The sequence below is a fragment of the Anomaloglossus baeobatrachus genome (assembly GCF_048569485.1).
Source record: "Anomaloglossus baeobatrachus isolate aAnoBae1 chromosome 5 unlocalized genomic scaffold, aAnoBae1.hap1 SUPER_5_unloc_25, whole genome shotgun sequence".
Lineage (NCBI taxonomy): Eukaryota > Metazoa > Chordata > Amphibia > Anura > Aromobatidae > Anomaloglossus > Anomaloglossus baeobatrachus.
In genome coordinates, this window is record NW_027441801.1 from 700158 (window position 1) to 718436 (window position 18279).

Consider the following 18279-nt stretch of genomic DNA (forward strand, 5'->3'; position numbering starts at 1 on the left):
ACATATATACCAGGATGGACATATACACAAGAATGGGAGACACATATACCTGGAAGGGGCCAAGGATGTGGACATTAGTACATTTTATCCCCGTAACAGTGTCAGCAGCAGATCCCCCCCCCCCCCATAAGTGCATTATGACCACATTTTTTGTGTGAATTCTTTTCCCTATATTCCTCCCTCAATTAAGGAATTGCAGCCGACTTTTGGAAAAAACCCTTTTTATTATAATAAATCCTGATGGCTTCTCCCGTGTGACTCATCTGACAACAGGACCTAATTGATGATAAAAACATTTGGCAAATTCTGAAAACAAAAATGGCTGCTCTGCTCTGTTGGTTTTCTGATGGTCGGCAAGACTTGATTTACCAGTTAAATATTTAAATTATTCACATGGAAAAAGGTTCCTTCCCAGTGCAGCCTCTTCACATGTTTAACAAGATCTGATTTCTGAGAATTACATTTTCCACATTCAGAACATAAAAATGGTTTATTTTGTGTGATTTTTTTGATGGTAAACAAGACCTGATTTCCAAGTAAAACATTTACCACATTCTGGACATGAAAATGGCTTCTCCCCTGTGTGATTTTTCTGATGTCTAACAAGGTATGATTTATGAATAAAACATTTCCCACACTCTGAACATGAAAATTGCTTCTCCCCTGTGTGACCTCTTTGATGCACAACAAGATCCGATTTCTGAATAAAACATTTCCCACACTCTGAACATGAAAATGGCTTCTCCCCTGTGTGAGATCTTTGATGCACAACAAGATCCGATTTCTGAATAAAACATTTCCCACATTCTGAACATGAAAATGGCTTCTCCCCTGTGTGACCTCTTTGATGCACAACAAGATCTGATTTCCGAATAAAACACTTCCCACACTCTGAACATGAAAATGGCTTCTCCCCTGTGTGAGATCTTTGATGCACAACAAGTTCTGATTTCCGAATAAAACACTTCCCACACTCTGAACATGAAAATGGCTTCTCCCCTGTGTGAGATCTTTGATGCACAACAAGATCGAATTTCTGAATAAAACATTTCCCACATTCTGAACATGAAAATGGCTTCTCCCCTGTGTGATATCTTTGATGCACAACAAGTTTCGATTTCTGAATAAAACATTTACCACATTCTGGACATGAAAATGGCTTCTCCCCTGTGTGAGATCTTTGATGCATAACAAGTTTTGATTTCCGAATAAAACACTTCCCACATTCTGAACATGAAAATGGCTTCTCCCCTGTGTGATATCTTTGATGCACAACAAGTTCCGATTTCTGAATAAAACATTTACCACATTCTGGACATGAAAATGGCTTCTCCCCTGTGTGAGATCTTTGATGCACAACAAGATCCGATTTCTGAATAAAACATTTCCCACATTCTGAACATGAAAATGGCTTCTCCCCTGTGTGATATCTTTGATGCACAACAAGTTCCGATTTCTGAATAAAACATTTACCACATTCTGGACATGAAAATGGCTTCTCCCCTGTGTGATTTTTCTGATGTCTAACAAGGTATGATTTATGAATAAAACATTTCCCACACTCTGAACATGAAAATGGCTTCTCCCCTGTGTGAGATCTTTGATGCACAACAAGATCCGATTTCTGAATAAAACATTTCCCAGATTCTGAACATGAAAATGGCTTCTCCCCTGTGTGATATCTTTGATGCACAACAAGTTCCGATTTCTGAATAAAACATTTCCCACATTCTGAACATGAAAATGGCTTCTCCCCTGTGTGAAGTTTTCCATGGTCATGAAATGATGATAGAGCTTTTCGAGGAAGGACTGGAGGTATATCTGGGACAACAGCATGCTCTTCATGTGTATAATGTGTGATACTTTTATCATCGGTTATAAATTCTGAAGATAATAGATTTCCATCTGAACTCCCAATACAGTCATCTGCTAAAAATAAAACCAATTATTATTTTTTAATGATATCTTGAAAATACATTTTTTTTAAACCATAACATCAAAAATTTAATTAGGGTGAAATATATTCTGAATCTGTTCTCCAATTTCAACATCTTAAGGCCCCGTTACACGCGTCGATTTATCGTGCGATCGCACCCGCCCCCATCGTTTGTGCGCTACGGGCAATTTGTTGCCCGTGTCGCACAAAGTCAGTAACCCCCGTCACACGTACTTCCCGAACGACCTCGCTGTGGGTGGCAAACATCCTCTTCCCGAAGGGGGGGGATGTTCGGCGTCACAGCGACATATCACAGCGGCCGCCCAATAGAAGTGGAAGGGCGGAGATGAGCGGGACGTAACATCCCACCCACCTCCTTCCGCATTGCCGGCGGCCACAGGTAATCTGCAGTTCATCGTTCTCGGGGTGTCACACGGAGCGATGTGTGCTGCTTCGGGAACAATGAACAGCCGGTGCGCAAAAGGACGATCGATTTTTTGAAAATGAGCGACGTGTCAACGAGCAACGATAAGGTGAGTATTTTTGCTCATTCACAGTCGCTCGTAGCTGTCACACGCTACGATATGTCAAATGATGCCAGATGTGCGTCACTAACGACGTGACCCCGACGACATATCGTTAGATATATCGTAGTGTGTAACGGGGCCTTAAGAATTACATTTTCGTAAATTCGTATCTCCCATTCCTAGCAACAGTTTTCTGGAATGTGCCACAGTAAATAATCTGATTGATTGTCACAATGTGACTGCAGGATAATGAGGGACAGAGGGCCCCTATACTATGCCTCACGCTAGGGGACCCTAAGCTATTCCTAATTTCTGAATTACCCCTGAAGATAGAGATGCCGGAGTCCCGGGCCTTACTATTCTCCCGACCAGGTCTAATCTGTTATTCCCCCGGGGCAGGAATATGATGGAAACACAGATTAAGACAGACGGGACACATTGCGAACTCACAGAAATAAACAGTGAGAGACTAAGGAGAAAAGCAAGAGCAGGAAGGCAAAAAGGGTTAACACCACAACAGCTCACAGCAATAATACACAACTACCCGTAAGTCTAAGGCGGGCTTTGCACGTTGCGACATCGCAAGCCAATTCTGTGATGTCGCATGCGATAGTCCCCGCCCCCGTCGCAGGTACAATATCTTGTGAAGGCTGGCGTAGCGAAAATTATCGCTACGCCAGCTTCACACGCACTCACCTGCCCTGCGACCGTCGTCCTGGCCGGCGATCCGCAGGGGGCTGGTCGTGCAGCATCATAGCGACGTCACACGGCAGGCGGCCAATAGCGGTGGAGGGGCGGAGATGAGCAGGATGTAAACATCCCGCCCACCTCTTTTCTTCCGTATAGCTGCCGGCGGCAGGTAAGGAGATGTTCCTCGCTCCTGCGGCTTCACACACAGCTATGTGTGCTGCCGCAGGAACGAAGAGCTGCATCGTACCGGTCGCAGCACCGGCATTATGGAAATGTCGGAGAATGCACCAATGATACGATAACGACGCTTTTGCGCTCGTTCATCGTATCATCTAGCATTTACACAGTACGATGTCGAAAGTGACGCCGGATGTGCGTCACTTTCGATTTGACCCCACCGACATCGCACGTGCGATGTCGCAACGTGCAAAGCCGCCCTAAATGACAACACCTCACCAGGTCAGTATAGGTAAACTATATGTGGCATTAATGAAATAGGCAAGTTGAAGGGGAGCAAACGATACTTTCTTCTCTACAGCATGTGATCAAAGATATTAACAAGCAGCAGAACAGAGAATAACTCTTGCTAGTCTGCCCAAGCCTGTGGTTCGATGCCTGCGTCTCCTTGCCCTGCTCACAGACACCAGAGAAGTTAATGTGGCGCCCCTGAGTAAATCAGGGTGCCACAGGGTACTGCATCCTTATATAGGGTGCAGGGCCTACCCCCCATGGATCTAGGCTCTTATCAAACCGGTATCACTAACAACAGCACTACAAATCCCAATCAAAACCTTACATCATGACCTGTCAGACACACCAGTGGGTTGGTCTAGCTGGAATAGGGTCACCCACCTAGGGGTCAGGTAGACTGGTAGGAGGGAAGTGAGTCAGTCAGGGTTGAGGAAGGAGAGGAGTAAGAGCCCTCAAAGAGTAAGAGGCTGCGGAGAGTGAGCTCCCGGGGAGCTAAACCGTGCTTGGGTCGCAGACGGTGGTCCGGTACCAGAGGAGTCGGGGACTGGTTGCAGTGACATTGGAAAGGGTGCGACGGACATAGTCTATGAGAACTGTCGGCCCCATCAAGCCCAAAAGAAACTGACCGGTACCGAGCACGACGGGGTGCAGAACCCTAGGTCAGGAGCAGATTCAACATCCTGGGAATTAACCTGCAGAGAGGAAACCTTCAGGGACCTTTCCACAGAGCTCAGAGATTGGGGGCATCAGCACAATGCGGGGGACAGGGTTTTCCAGCCAAAAGCAGCCACTGAAGTCCCAAGTGCCAGCTCCTAAGAGCACAGCTACACTTTACAAGGGTAGCGGGGCCCTAACCACTTCACGCCGAGGGGCCACAGACAGACACTAAAAATTGTGCACGGAGGAGGGCTCCGGGACCATCCAGTGACACCGGTGGAAGCCGACACCTGGACGGGCTCCCCTGTGGCAACTGTGACATACAGAGAACTTGGTTTATCTGCAGTGTATGTGTCTACTTTATAATCCTCATCCTGCACCACGACTACCCACAGTGAGTACCTCGCTCCCCCTGCACCCTACGCTCCCAACTCATCACCACCAATTAAACCCCTGAGCCCGGGGCCATCCCTAGCTGTGGAGGGACTAACATCAGGCTGCTTCACTCCATCTGCCCCGGGTACGCCCTACAGCAGCGGCGGTACTCCCATTACTGCAACCCACAGGTGGCGTCACAAACTTATCCCCTGTAAATACCCCCCTTTCAAGGATCCAAGTGTCCACCAAGCCGGGTCCGGGCCCCAAGAGCCACCACGATCCCGGATCCGAGCAACCCGACCAACACTGGGGTGGTACACTGGCGTCACGAACAGGATAAGGACTGGACCCATTAACCGGGTGACGTGCGCCTTTTAGAACTGTCCAAAACTGTGCTGTGACTGTCCGTTTGGATTGCCGCCATTTTGCTGCAATCTTGCCCGCCATTTTGGTACCAAAAACAACAACTGGGCAATCCTCACCAGCAAAAGGGTGTGGAGCCGGAGCTTCGCACCCTTGGAAGTAACAGGATGTAAAGGCGGAGACCAGGACTCTGCAGAAAAAGTTCCTGGAACACAGAGAGCAGCAGGATGTCGGTGCCAAGAGACTGGTTGCTTGAGCGTTCCGTTCCCGGGATGGCTACCTGGATCGAAGAGGAGACAGAGTGGCTCTGCAGGAGGATGCAGATGCAGTTCCTGTTCTTGCTGAATGACTGTAGGATCGAGATGAGGAGTGTGGCTGCGGCAGTGCGGGTCCGTGATGTAGAAGCCCTGAGTGTGGAGCGGATAGGCAAACGCCCAGTTCTGGTTGATCCAGCCTACCTGGCCACGGAACACGATATGCCCCCAGCTACCGTGACAGCCTTGCCACCTACTCCGCCCTCGGCTGAAGCTATAGCCGAGCCACTGCCCCCAACACCGACAGTGGAGCCTCCAGCCCCCGCGGAAGATGAGCAGGCCGCAACGCCTCTGGCCCTACCACCGGCCAGACCTGACCAGGCCGCAACGCCTCCGATGCCATCCACGGCCAGACCAGACCAGACCAGACCACAACACCTCCGGTACCATCCATGGCTAGATTAGACCCGGCCGCATCCCCCGGCCGCATCCCTGGGCCCGTATCTCGGTATGGAGCACCTGGCCGCTGCTGGCCCAGCTGTGGAACAGCCGATTCATCTCGTTACCACTGCAGATGAGGAGCCCACCAACATGCTGGTTCCGCTGCAGCGCGGCCTCCCCGGTAGCTGCCGGGGCTGGGGGAATCCGAATACACCCGGTTCCCCTGGGGGAGATGGAATCTGAGATCCACGACCCATACTGGGAGAGACAGCACCAGCAGCTGCTTACGGAGATGTCCGCCAGAGAGCAGCGTCAGGCAGAGGTTGCCACCCGCATGCATAGAGAGGAGCACCTGAGAAAGGCTACATTCCGGGTCAGAGGGCCGCGGTACCAAGGCCTGGTGGAGCGTTTTGACCCCCATCAAGGGGTGGGGATTCATCTCTGAGCCGAGCCTTGCTGCTGGGGTGTTTGTCTCCAGGAGGGATGTAGCAGAACACCTCCCAAAGGGGCACCCCGACCGAAACCTGAAGCCAGGAGATCTGGTTTCGTACTGCCGGCATTGTGGAGAGCGGGGCTGGTATGCCCTGGAGGTTAGCAGGCATGTCATGCAAGATGGAAAAATAGTAAAATGATAGCGGAACCTGGCTATCTCATTACAGTGTTGTTATGTTATTTAATGCTTAGAAAATGATAAGTAATGTTTTAAAATGTTGAAAATACTAATTACCCGAATAAGTAACCTGATTTGCAAGTTTTATAATTGTTACACCCGGTGCATGGACCCTGTTTTACCCTTTCCTCAGTATTAACGACCTTGGCTGCAGGACTGGCAGCAGCCAGCACAAACTTGTGCTATTGTAAATAGTTGCACCTAGTGTCCCTACCAGAGTTGTCTCTTGAACCATCAGGACTTCAATGCTGTCACCACGGACACTACAAGAAACTCGGGGTGGTGTGACACCATGGTTAGCGGTGGCACCAGGGGTGCAGGTGTTTTGAGTGGCGGGTCGCAAGAAGGGTCTGCAGCGGAGCAGGCCGAGTCCCCGACTACCGCTACAACTGGTAGCGTTCCCAAATGTTCTACCGTTAGACTCTGTGAGTTTGAAACATTTAAGTGAATTGCCTCCCCTGTGCAGGAAGACTGTTATGCCTAATATGTTACCCCTTTTTCCTAATTCCATTTTAATAAAAAACTCTGTGTGTCCTGTAGCCCGGGGAGGAGCTGCGTTTAACCAAGGGGGAATGTGGCGCCCCTGAGTAAATCAGGGTGCCACAGGGTACTGCATCCTTATCTAGGGTGCAGGGCTTACCCCCCCATGGTTCCAGGTTCTTATCAAACTGGTGTCACTAACAACAGTACTACAAATCCCAATCAACACCTCACATCATGACCTGTCAGACACACCAGTGGGTTGGTCTAGCTGGAATAGGGCCACTCACCTAGGGGTCAGGCACACTGGTGGGAGGGAAGTAGTCAGTTAGAGTTGAGGAAGGAGAAGAGTAAGAGCCCTCAAAGAGTGAGAGGCAGGGGAGAGTGGGCTCCCGAGGAGCTAGACCATGGTTGGGTCACAGACGGTGGTCCGGGACCAGAGGAGTCGGGGACCGATGGCAGTGACATTGGAAAGGGTGCGACAGACATAGTCTAGGAGGATAGTTGGCACCATCAAGCCCAAAAGAAACTGACTGGTACCGAGCACGACAGGGTACAGAACCATAGGTCAGGAGCCGATTCAACGTCCTGGGAATTAACCTGCAGAGAGAGGAAACCTTCAGGGACCTTTCCACAGAGCTCAGGGATTGGAGGCATCAGCACAACACAGGGGACAGGGTTTTCCAGGCAAAAGCAGCCCACTGAAGTCCCAAAAGCCAGCTCCTAAGAGCTCAGCTACACTTTACAAGAATAGCGGGGCCCTAACCGCTTTACGCCGAGGGGCCACAGACAGACACTAAAAATTGTGCACGGAGGAGGGCTCTGGCACCATCCAGTGACACCGGTGGAAGCGGACACCTGGACGGGCTCCCCTGTAGCAATTGTGACATACAGAGAACTTGGTTTATCTGCAGTGTATGTGTCTACTTTATAATCCTCATCCTGCACCACGACTACCCACAGTGAGTACCTCGCTCCCCCTGCACCCTACGCTCCCAACTAATCACCACCAACTACACCCCTGAGCCCGCGGCCATCCATAGCTGTGGAGGGGCTAACATCAGGCTGCTTCACTCCATCTGCCCCGGGTACGCCCTACAGCAGCGGCGGTACTCCTATTACCGCAACCCACAGGTGGCGTCACAAACTTATCCCCTGTAAATACCCCCCTTTCAAGGATCCAAGTGTCCACCAAGCCGGATCCGGGCCCCTTGAGCCACCACAATCCCGGATCCGACCAACACCAGGGCAGTACATTAACATGCAGACTACCAGAATCTATAATTTCCACAGATCCTGACACCACCAGGACAGATGGAAAAAACCTGCAAACATTTCCTTGTAACATTGATCCACAACATAGACAATTTCAAAGAGATTATTTTCCAAGACAAACAGAAAATAGTTAGGGACAGATGCTGGATTTTTAACGGGGTTGTCCGGGACAGTAAAGCCTGCTTTACACATTATGATTTCGCATACGATATCGTATGAAATCGAAACCGCCCCCATCGTATGTCCAACACGTTTAATTTGTTGAACGTGTCGCACAAACGATTAACACCCGTCACACGTACTTACCTTCCATACGACCTCGATGTGGGCGGCGAATGTCCACTTCCTGGAGTGGGAGGGACGTTCGGCGTCACATCGACGTCACGCGGCAGCCGGCCAATAGAAGCCGAGGGGCGGAGCTTAGCGGGACGTAAACATCCCGCCCACCTCCTTCCGCATAGCCGGCCGGGAGCCGCGGGACGCAGGTAAGCTGAAGTTCATCGTTCCCGGGGTGTCACACACAGCGATGTGTGTTACCCCGGGTACGAAGAACAACCTGATGTTCAATTTTTAGGAATTAAACGACGTGCATGCGATGAACGTTTTACCATTTAATCGCAATCGCACGTAGCTGTTACATGCTACAATGTAACGTACGTTGCCAGATGTGCGTCACTTACGACGTGACCCCCCGCCGACACATCGTAAGATATATTGTAGTGTATAAAGCGGCCTTAACTTTGATGGCCCATCCTTAGGCTTTGTAACCAAAGCAGGTAGAAGGGTCTTGTGGTCTGTGCAGATACACATTAGAGCTCCAATTCATCAAGACCAGCGATGTACACTGAAAAATGACGTCAGGGACTGGAGTGAGATTTCTGGCATAGGGAAATACGCAGTTTGTTATGAAACAGAGAAGTGGTGGCATCACACCCTTGTGCTGCCTATTTAGGCAAAGCTGGCTAAAATTAGTGTGACGCCCTGGCAAAAACCAGGTTGTCACAAAAGTCCATCCTCCTTGAGCCAACACACAAAACCCACACTCAGGTACAACACAGCCATTAAAGCCTAGCCACCCCCTCATGACAATAGGGACACAGCAGTGGGCGGGACCAGGTGGATGGGAGCGCCCACCTAGGGGTCCTGAGGTGTCAGGGTCTGGAAGACAGTAGTCAAAGTCTAGTTCTGGACAGTCGAGGAGAAAAGTCAAGTCTAGTTCAGAAGTCTAAGGGGTACTTTGCACGTTGCGACATCGCTACTGCGATATAGTTGGTGGTCAAATCGAAAATGACGCACATCCGGCGCCGGTAACGATGTCACAACGTGTAAAGTTTAGATGCACCGATAAACGATCGCAAAAGCGTCGTAAATCGGTGATCTGTGTAGTGTCGGTCATTTTCATAATATCGGACCGATAGGAGATACGATGTTGTTCCTCGTTCCTGCGGCAGCACACATCGCTGTGTGTGAAGCTGCAGGAGCGAGGAACATCTCCTTACCTGCGTCCCACGGCTCACGCCGGTTATGCGGAAGGAAGGAAGGAGGTGGGCGGGATGTTTACGTCCTGCTCATCTCCGCCCCTCCGCTTCTATTGGCCGCCTGCCGTGTGACGTCGCTGTGACGCCGCACGACCCGCCCCCTTAGGAAGGAGGCGGGTCGCCGGCCAGAGCGACGTTGCAGTGCAGGTATGTGCGTGTGAAGCTGCCGTAGCGATAATATTCGCTACGGCAGCTATCACAAGATATCGTATGGGCGACAGGGGCGGGGGCTATCGCGCTCGGCATCGCTACAATCGGCTAGCGATGTCGCAGCGTGCAGAGTACCCCTAAGTGTGACAGTCAAGTCTGACAGTAGTTAAGTGGAAGTGATGTGGAGTCAGGGGTTGGGGCCCCTGGACTACCGGACTAGGTGGCAGACGGCAAACAGGACCAAAGGCGATGGAGATCCGGTCGCGGGAAACCTAAAGTGGACCAAGGCAGGGCAGTGGGAATCCGGTCCGGAGGCCGTGCACAGTCGGGGTACCTGGACCCTAGGACGAGGATGATTGCAAGCCCCCTCGTTAATTGACCAGCCAGGGACAAGGTTTCAGGCCTTGTTCCAGAGAAGCCCAGAGAGCGAAACGCAAGCCCAACGCGGCGGATAGGGTGTCCGTCAGAACCCACAGAAATCCCAAGGGTCAGATTTCGCGGCCACAGTTCCCAAATATACAGTACCGTGAGTGGACTTCCCCGTTCTATACGAAGTCGTTCCAGAAAAAGAGACAGTGAGTGCAGGAGGAAGGAACCCCTGTTTGCTACACCCGGGTGTGGGAATCCGAATACACCCGCCGGAGGCGACCGGTCACTGGCAACTTGGTATACTACTGGACTTTGTGTGCAATCCTTTGAACTGTGAGTACACCACCGGTCCTCGGTCCAACCTGGCCCGTCACCTCCAGCAGTCATTACTCCCGTGTACCTGGATTCCGGGGGAACACCTCCCCTACCCATGGAGGGGATTCCAACTTGCTGCCCCGCTCCATCCACCCCGGGCGCCCCATTACCAGGCAGCGGCGGTGCTACCACACCTCACCGCAACCCAAGGGTAGCGTCACCGACACATCAATCCCCTGTAAATACTCCCTTCCTACGGTTGCGAGGGTGGACGGCAGTCTGAGGCCCGAGTCCAGTCACAACTTGAGCCACCGTACCGAACCCGGATCCGAGCGGCCCCCGCCCGTAACAACCAAAACTGGCGTCACGAACAGGATACTTACCCCATCCACTAGCCTGGGTGAAGTGTGCCTTCATTGAACTGTTAACCCATGAAATGCTGAAATTTCTGGACTGCCGCCATCTTACCCGCCATATTTGGTGCCAAAAACAAAAGCCCTGCCATCTTCTTCCCCGAAAAGAGCGCGAAGACTGAGGCCCCGCCCTCTAAGAATGAGGGGGGAAGCCGGTGACCCACAAAGCAGAAAGTTGCAAAGGACAGTGGGTCCTGCGAGATTACTGTCGAAAACCAAGGGGGAGGGCAGAAGGAGCGGCATGTAACTAGAACTGTAAAGTGCAGGGACGCCAGGACTCTGCAGAAACCCGTTCCTGGACACCAACGCAGCAAGATGTCCCAGCAGCCTGGCAACCAGCATGCGGAGAGTCCCGTTCCCGGAACCGCAGAGTGGATTGAGGAGCAGACGGAGAAGATGTGCCAGAGGATCCAGGCCCAAGCCCACTTCATCCTGACGAGGTGGACGACAGAGATGAAGGGCCTGGCTGCAGCTGTCCGGGCGCGCGAGATGGAGATGGCCTCGGAGGAGCGGATAAGCAGTGACCCACACCCCTATGTTCCCCAGGAACCAGCCATCCCGGCTGAGGGGTCCGGCCTGCCCCCGTCCGCCACGTCGCCTCGCTCGTCACCCTTGTCCGCAGCCAGCGCCCTGACAGACCCACTACCTCGACTTGTGGCAGCGAAACCCGTCTCGTCTGCTGAAGAGGACCCAGCAACTGGGACCTCGGGCCTTGCTTTTACCACCACCTCGGCACCCGTCCTGGCCCCAAACCAGGCCACAACCCTGATGACATCTCACCTGGTCCCGAGTCCAGCCGCACCGGTGATGACGTCGGCTCTGGCAGTCCGCCCGGCCGCAACGGAGGCGGCACTCGACCTGAAGTCTACCCCAGCTGTAGCGACAACCGCTCCTAAGCACCCAGTCCCGGCTGTGGAGTAGCCGGAGTGCATCTGCAGAGAGGTGGGGCCCACGGCAGTCCGAGAGGCCAGTCGTAGCCAGCGCCGAGGGCATCCGAGTGGGCCTGGCTCCTGGGCAGGAGGAGAAGCACAGGAACCGTGCCCCATACTGGGAACGGCAGCAGCAGCAACTCTGCAGAAGGGTAGCTGCTCGGGAAACCGGAGCCTGAAGTATCCAAGTTGTTTTTAGACTGCTAACCCTTGTTGAACGTCCTCATATTCCGTGGAGAAGGCCATCTGATCCCAGGTGGAGAGTGGCAGGAGAGTTAAAGTTAAAAATTTAAAGGAACACCGTTCTTGTTGAACCTCTTTACCCTGCCTGTTAAAATTGGAAGAGGCCATCAGGGTCCGGAGCAGCGTATCACAAGGAGGTGGTACCAGGAGCCCTTGGTGGAGGACGGTGCCGAACCTGCTAAAAGTTGAGAGCTGGAGAAAGGAAAGCAGCTGCACCCGTACCGCAAGCAACTAAAAGGGGGTCTCAGGACAGTGCAGCACCGTGAGTGAGGGTGGCACTGGGGATCCGTGTTGTTTGGGTGGCGGGTTGTTTGGGAGAAGAGCTGCCACAGGAGGCTGCGCTGGTTGTAAAATGTTGTTCTATGGACTTGGTAGCGGAACTCAACCATCTCTTTTCTTCAGGACAGTTTCGTAACGTTAAAAATGTTTGTTTTTTCTTGTGCCTTCCCTCCGGGGAATGAAAGAAACGTTTTGAAATGGTTTACTTGTTTTCTTTTTCAATTGCAGAAGCCGAAAAAGAAATACCGGTGCCGGACAGCCCAAGGACGGGCTGTGTTTTACCAAGGGGTGGAAGGGGGGGGGGGGGTGACGCCTTGGCAAAACCAGGTTGTCACAGAGCCTGCACAAATCCACCAAAATGCAGGCCATTCTCCTCTTTGGCAACGACACAGTCCCCACACAGGTATACATTAGCCAATCAGACCCTAGTCACCAACCCCCCCCCCCATGACAATGGGAGGGAACAAGACAAGACAGTGAAGTGGAGCAGAGCAGTCTGTGTCAGGGAGAGGAAGAGAGAGGAGTGGAGAGCTGACAGGAGGGAGTTGGAGCTCCCTGGAGAGGGTGGTAGTCGGAGTTGGAGCCCTGGACCACTGGACATCTGGACTACCTACGCTGACTAGGTGGCAGTGAGTGCCACTGGCGACGGAGATCCGGTCGCGGGGAACCTGAAGTAGACTGGGGCAGGGTTGTAGCCCGCCGTTGCCGAGAGAGGGGATCTGGTCCACAGGCCGCTACAAGAGTGACACACAGAAAGTGCAGGAGAAAGGGCCCCTGGCTGTATATCTGCGTGCGGGATCCAGCACACCCCTCCAGAGGCTCCCGGCATCCGCCTTGGTTTAGAATACAGACTCTGTGTGTTTACTGACCCTCCAAATCATCATCAGCTCATCCAGCACCACGACAACCGAACTGTGAGTTCCCTTCTCCCTTCAACCCCTCACCGTTCCCTGGGCCCCGGGACTACACCTTCGCTACCTGTGGAGGGGATCCCACCATGCTGCCCCACTCCATCAGCCCCGAGCGCCCACCTACAGGGCAGCAGCGGTGTCACCATCCCTCACTGCAACCCATGGGTGGCGTCACTGACAAAGACTCTATCCCCTGTAAGTAACCCCTTTTCACTCGTGGGCGACAGACGGCTGCGCAAGCCCCGGATCTGGCTGCCACTCGAGCCACAGCCACCGCCCAGATCTGAGTGCCTCGAGTGACCCCCCGGTTGTGGTCTGTCCCCCACCCGCGACATCTTGGCGTCACATCAGTATGAACACACACACACACACAAAACCAGCCTGTCTCCTCTTCAGCCTTAGGCGGGCTTTGCACGTTGCGACATCGCAAGCCGATGCTGCGATGTTGCACGCGATAGTCCCCACCCCCGTCGCAGCAGCGATATCTTGTGAATGCTGGCATAGCGAAAATTATCGCTACGCCAGCTTCACATGCACTCACCTGCCCTGCCACCGTCGCTCTGGCCGGTGACCCGCCTCCTTCCTAAGGAGGCGGGTCGTACAACGGCACAGCGACGTCACACGGCAGGTGGCCAATCAAAGCGGAGGGGCGGAGATGAGCAGGATGTAAACATCCCGCCCACCTCCTTCCTTCCGTATAGCCGCCGGCGGCAGGTAACGAGATGTTCCTCGCTCCTGCGGCTTAACACACAGCGATGTGCGCTGCCGCAGGAACGAGGAACATCGTACCTGTCGCGGCAGAGTAATTATGAAAAAGTCGGAGCCTGCACCAATGATACAATAATGACGCTTTTGTGCTCGTTAATCGTATCATCTAGGATTTACACACTACGATGTCGAAAGTGACGCCGGAGGTGCGTCACTTTCGATTTGACCCCACCGACATCGCACGTGCGATGTTGCAACATGCAAAGCCGCCCTTAGACTCCTGCAGTTGAGACCTTTGGTCACATGATGTGATGTCAAAAAAGTCCTTAAGCAGTCCTATATTCAGCATATAAACACTGGGCCCCTAGGAGAATAGGGGCCCTGTGAAATTGTCCAGTTTGCTCTCCCTTTCCCCTAATGCTGCAATTAAGATACCTTTGGTTACATCATGTCACATGACTTTGAAGTCATCAAAGGTCCTTAAAGAATCAACCTCAGAATACAACTGATGGGGATCCTAAAAGAGTGGGGTTCCTAAGAAATTGCGCAGTTTGACTCCTCCCAACACTGGCCCTGACTGTAACTAGGGCTTATTTTTGGAGTAGGTCTTATATTTCAAGTATTCTCTAAAAATCCCATAAAAATCATGCTAGAGCTTATTTTCAGTGTAGGTCGTCTTTTTGGGGAAACAGGGTATTCATGAACCCTCTGCAGGTCTTTGAGTTGCCTTCATAACGACATAGAGAAGGCACTAGAAACAAACAGCAGAAGAAGCAGAAGCAAAGAAAATACAGCTGAAAAAACCCAGAGCAGAAAGTCTAAAAATGTAAACACAAAATTAGTGCAGAAAGTACATGAGTAGATATCTCTTACTGGATAGAGCTGGAGGAAACACATCCTGAGGAACATCGGGGTCTTCTTGGTTACAGTCCTGTGGGAGAAGAGGACGGGGACATCTCTCTGGTGTTGTCCTCTTACTGGATAGAACTGGAGGAGACACATACAGGGACTGAATTCATTCCTTACATACAGATAATTATAGGCCGTGTGTATTTAGTCCTGTCTATTACCTGGTGATGTGAGGGGCTGGGGAACCTCCATCATGACGTCCTTGTACAGATCTTTGTGTCCTTCTAAATACTCCCACTCCTCCATGGAGAAATAGACGGTGACGTCCTGACACCTTAAAGGAACCTGACACATACAATGATACCGTCACCCCCGATCCCTTCATAGCGTTACTGTATAATGTCCCAGCATTCCCAGCAGTGTCACCTCTCCAGTCAGCAGCTCAATCATCTTGTAGGTGAGTTCTAGGATCTTCTGGTCATTGATGTCCTCATGTATCGGGGGGTGAGGTGGAGGCCCCGTGATTGGGCTCAGGGGTCTTCCCCATCCCTCAGACACAGGGGTCTGACAGCGCTCACTAGAGGTCTTCTTCACTACTGTGTAATCCTGGTTATGGAGAGACACAGTAATAAATCTCACTCCAGACATTTCCAGAGTCCTCACCTCTCCAGTTCTGTCCATCTGTAAAGGTTGCTTTACACAGGACGATATATCGTGCGATCGCACCCGCCCCCGTCATTTGTGCGTCACAGGCAATTTGTTGCCCGTGGCGCACAAAATCGTTAACTCCCGTCACATGTACTTAACTTCCGCACGACCTCGCTGTGGGCGGCGAACATCCTCTTCCTGAAGGGTGAGGGACGTTCGGCGTCACAGTGACGTCACACAGCGGCCGCCCAATAGAAGCGGAGGGGCGGAGATGAGCGTGACGTAACATTCCGCCCACCTTCTTCCTTCCTCATTGCTGGCAGGACGCAGGTAAGCTGTAGTTCCTCGTTCACGCGGTGTCACACGTAGCGATGTGTGCTGCACCGGGAACGATGAACAACCGGCGCACAGAAGGAGGAACGACATTATGAAAATGAACGACGTGTCAACGAGCAACGATAAGGTGAGTATTTTTGCTCGTTAACACTCGTTCGTAGCTGTCACACGCTACGATATCTCTAACGATGCTGGATGTGCGTCATGGAATCCGTGACCCCGACGACATATCGGCAGACATATCGTAGCGTGTCACGCCGCCTTTATTCCCATAGATAAGAATGATGTAATGTGACGTCATCAGAATCTCTCACCTCTCCAGTAAGCCGGAAGAGGATCTCTAGGGTGAGGTGTAATATCCTCTCCGCCATCTTGTCCCTGTCCATATCCATCCTTGATGGGGCAATTAGGAGAATTCTCTTATATAGAAGATCTCCACTGAGAGGATCCGATATTGTAGGGACCTGAATGTGGAGAAGATGACTATGTGACATCATAAAGAATCCTGTACAGTAATATAATTACTGGAGACTTTATATAGCATGAAGGAGAAGACAATTCATGGTTTTGGGGCTGCAGGAACCGAAATGAAGATTTTTGATCCAATAATATTAAGAAGCGGCTTTTACTTGACATGTATGGAACGTGACTATTTTATAATATTCATCGGTTTGCTTGTTTTATTTTTTTGTTTGGGTTTTTTTTGTATGCTTGCAGGTTTTTAGCTTTGCAGACTTTTTTGGCTGATTTTTAAACTGCAATTTTTTAAAAAATATTTGCAAAATTACTGCATAATAATGACCCTGAAAAAATCGTGGGTGTGCGGGAGGACGAGAAAACCAACCAGTGCCAGGAAGCTGCCGCCGAGGCAGATAACATAATAGGATGCAGTGAATGAGGCACAGATGCTCCGGACAAGAACAGTTTTTCCTCTATACAAGTCACTAGTGCGGCCACACTTACAATATTCTGCACAATTTCGGGCTCCAGTGAATGAGGAGGACATAACTGAACTAGAGCGGGTGCAGAGAAGAGCGACCATTAAAGGAATGGAAGGTCTGCACTAGGAGGACAGGTTAGCAAGCCTGGGGTTATTCATTTGGAAACACAAAGGCTATGGGGAGATTTTATTATAATGTACAAGTATATCAGGGGCATTACTGAGATATTTCTAATGAGCTTTTTACAACTGAGGCCTGCATTGATGACAAGGAGGTTCAATCATAATCACAGATGGGGATTCTTTACTGTAAGAGCAATGAGAATATGGAACTCTCTGACACATGATGTGATAAATGTTGATAGACTACAAACATTCAAGGCGGGCTTGGATGCCTTCCGTAAAATGTATATTATTGCAGAATATCAGTACTAGATTTTGTGATGGGACATTGATCCAGGGAACTAGTCTAATATTTTTAGAGTCATGAAGGATTTTTTTCCCCTTGTAAAAGTATTCACACCCCCAGAACGTTTCCACTTATTTTAGCGCCATACCCACAAACGTAAATGTATTTTATTAGGGTTTTATGTGATCTACCAGCATTAAAGTAACAAGTTGTTGTGAAGTGTAAAGATAGATGGTTTTCTAAATATTTAAACCTATAAATCTGAATATTGTGACGTGTATTTGTATTAAGCCCCTTGTAGTATGATGCGCCTGAGTGACCAATTGCCTCCAGAAGTCACATAATTAGTAAATTGAGTCACCTGTATCATTTATTGTCAGTATAACTACAGCTGTTTTGTGAAGATTTCACGAGTTTTGTTTGAGAACATTAGGGATCAAACAGCATCTTGAAAACCAAGGAACCCACCAGACAGGTTAGGGATAAAGTTGTGGAAAAAAGTAAAGCAGGGTTTGGTTTAAAAAAAAAAAAAAAAAAGCCTAAGCTCTGAACATCTCACTAAGCACTATTCAATCCATCATTCAAAAATGGCAGGAGTATAGTGTGGAGACACGAGGGTCAGTTGATACAGTCATGTGCTGGCCTAGATGTCTTCAGACAGACTGCTCGGACCAGGGCTCATCCCACTGAATGCCCGTACTCCTTCCTTGTGGGCATGACACTACTTAGACAACACAGGATGAGGGAACCACACCTTGGTAAAACGTTATTGGTTCACCAACAGGCAAAATCTTATTGTACATTTCCAATAGAAATGAACATAAGGTGGTACAAGCGACAGAGTCTCTCTCATCCATTGGCTCACAAGGGATTAAAATCTTTGTGACTTCGGGGCTTCCTGGGCTAACTATCCCAGCCAGCAGCACCCTGGTTTTAACAAGCACCCACTGAGAGGAGATAGCGGCAAGCTTAGAAAGATGAACGAGCACAGCAAGTTATGTAGCCAGGCAACTGAATGATCCAAACCTGGGTTCTCCAAGCAAATTTGTGGGCTCACCAATGAGCAGTGAAGCAGATCTGTGATCATCCAGCTGAACATG

General features: G+C 50.7%; 2 protein-coding genes across 2 annotated transcripts in view; one reads left to right on the plus strand and one right to left on the minus strand.

The window, feature by feature from the left end:
• The window catches only part of LOC142259079 (oocyte zinc finger protein XlCOF29-like), a 130383-nt gene that overhangs the window by 40303 nt on the left and 71801 nt on the right, over positions 1-18279 (plus strand). The window lies entirely within an intron of this gene.
• Positions 242-16466, minus strand: LOC142259078 (uncharacterized). Its single transcript, XM_075331596.1, is given in 4 exon segments — positions 242-496; positions 498-1926; positions 14871-14984; positions 16460-16466. Coding segments are annotated over 4 exon segments (1674 nt in total). The 3' UTR covers positions 242-372.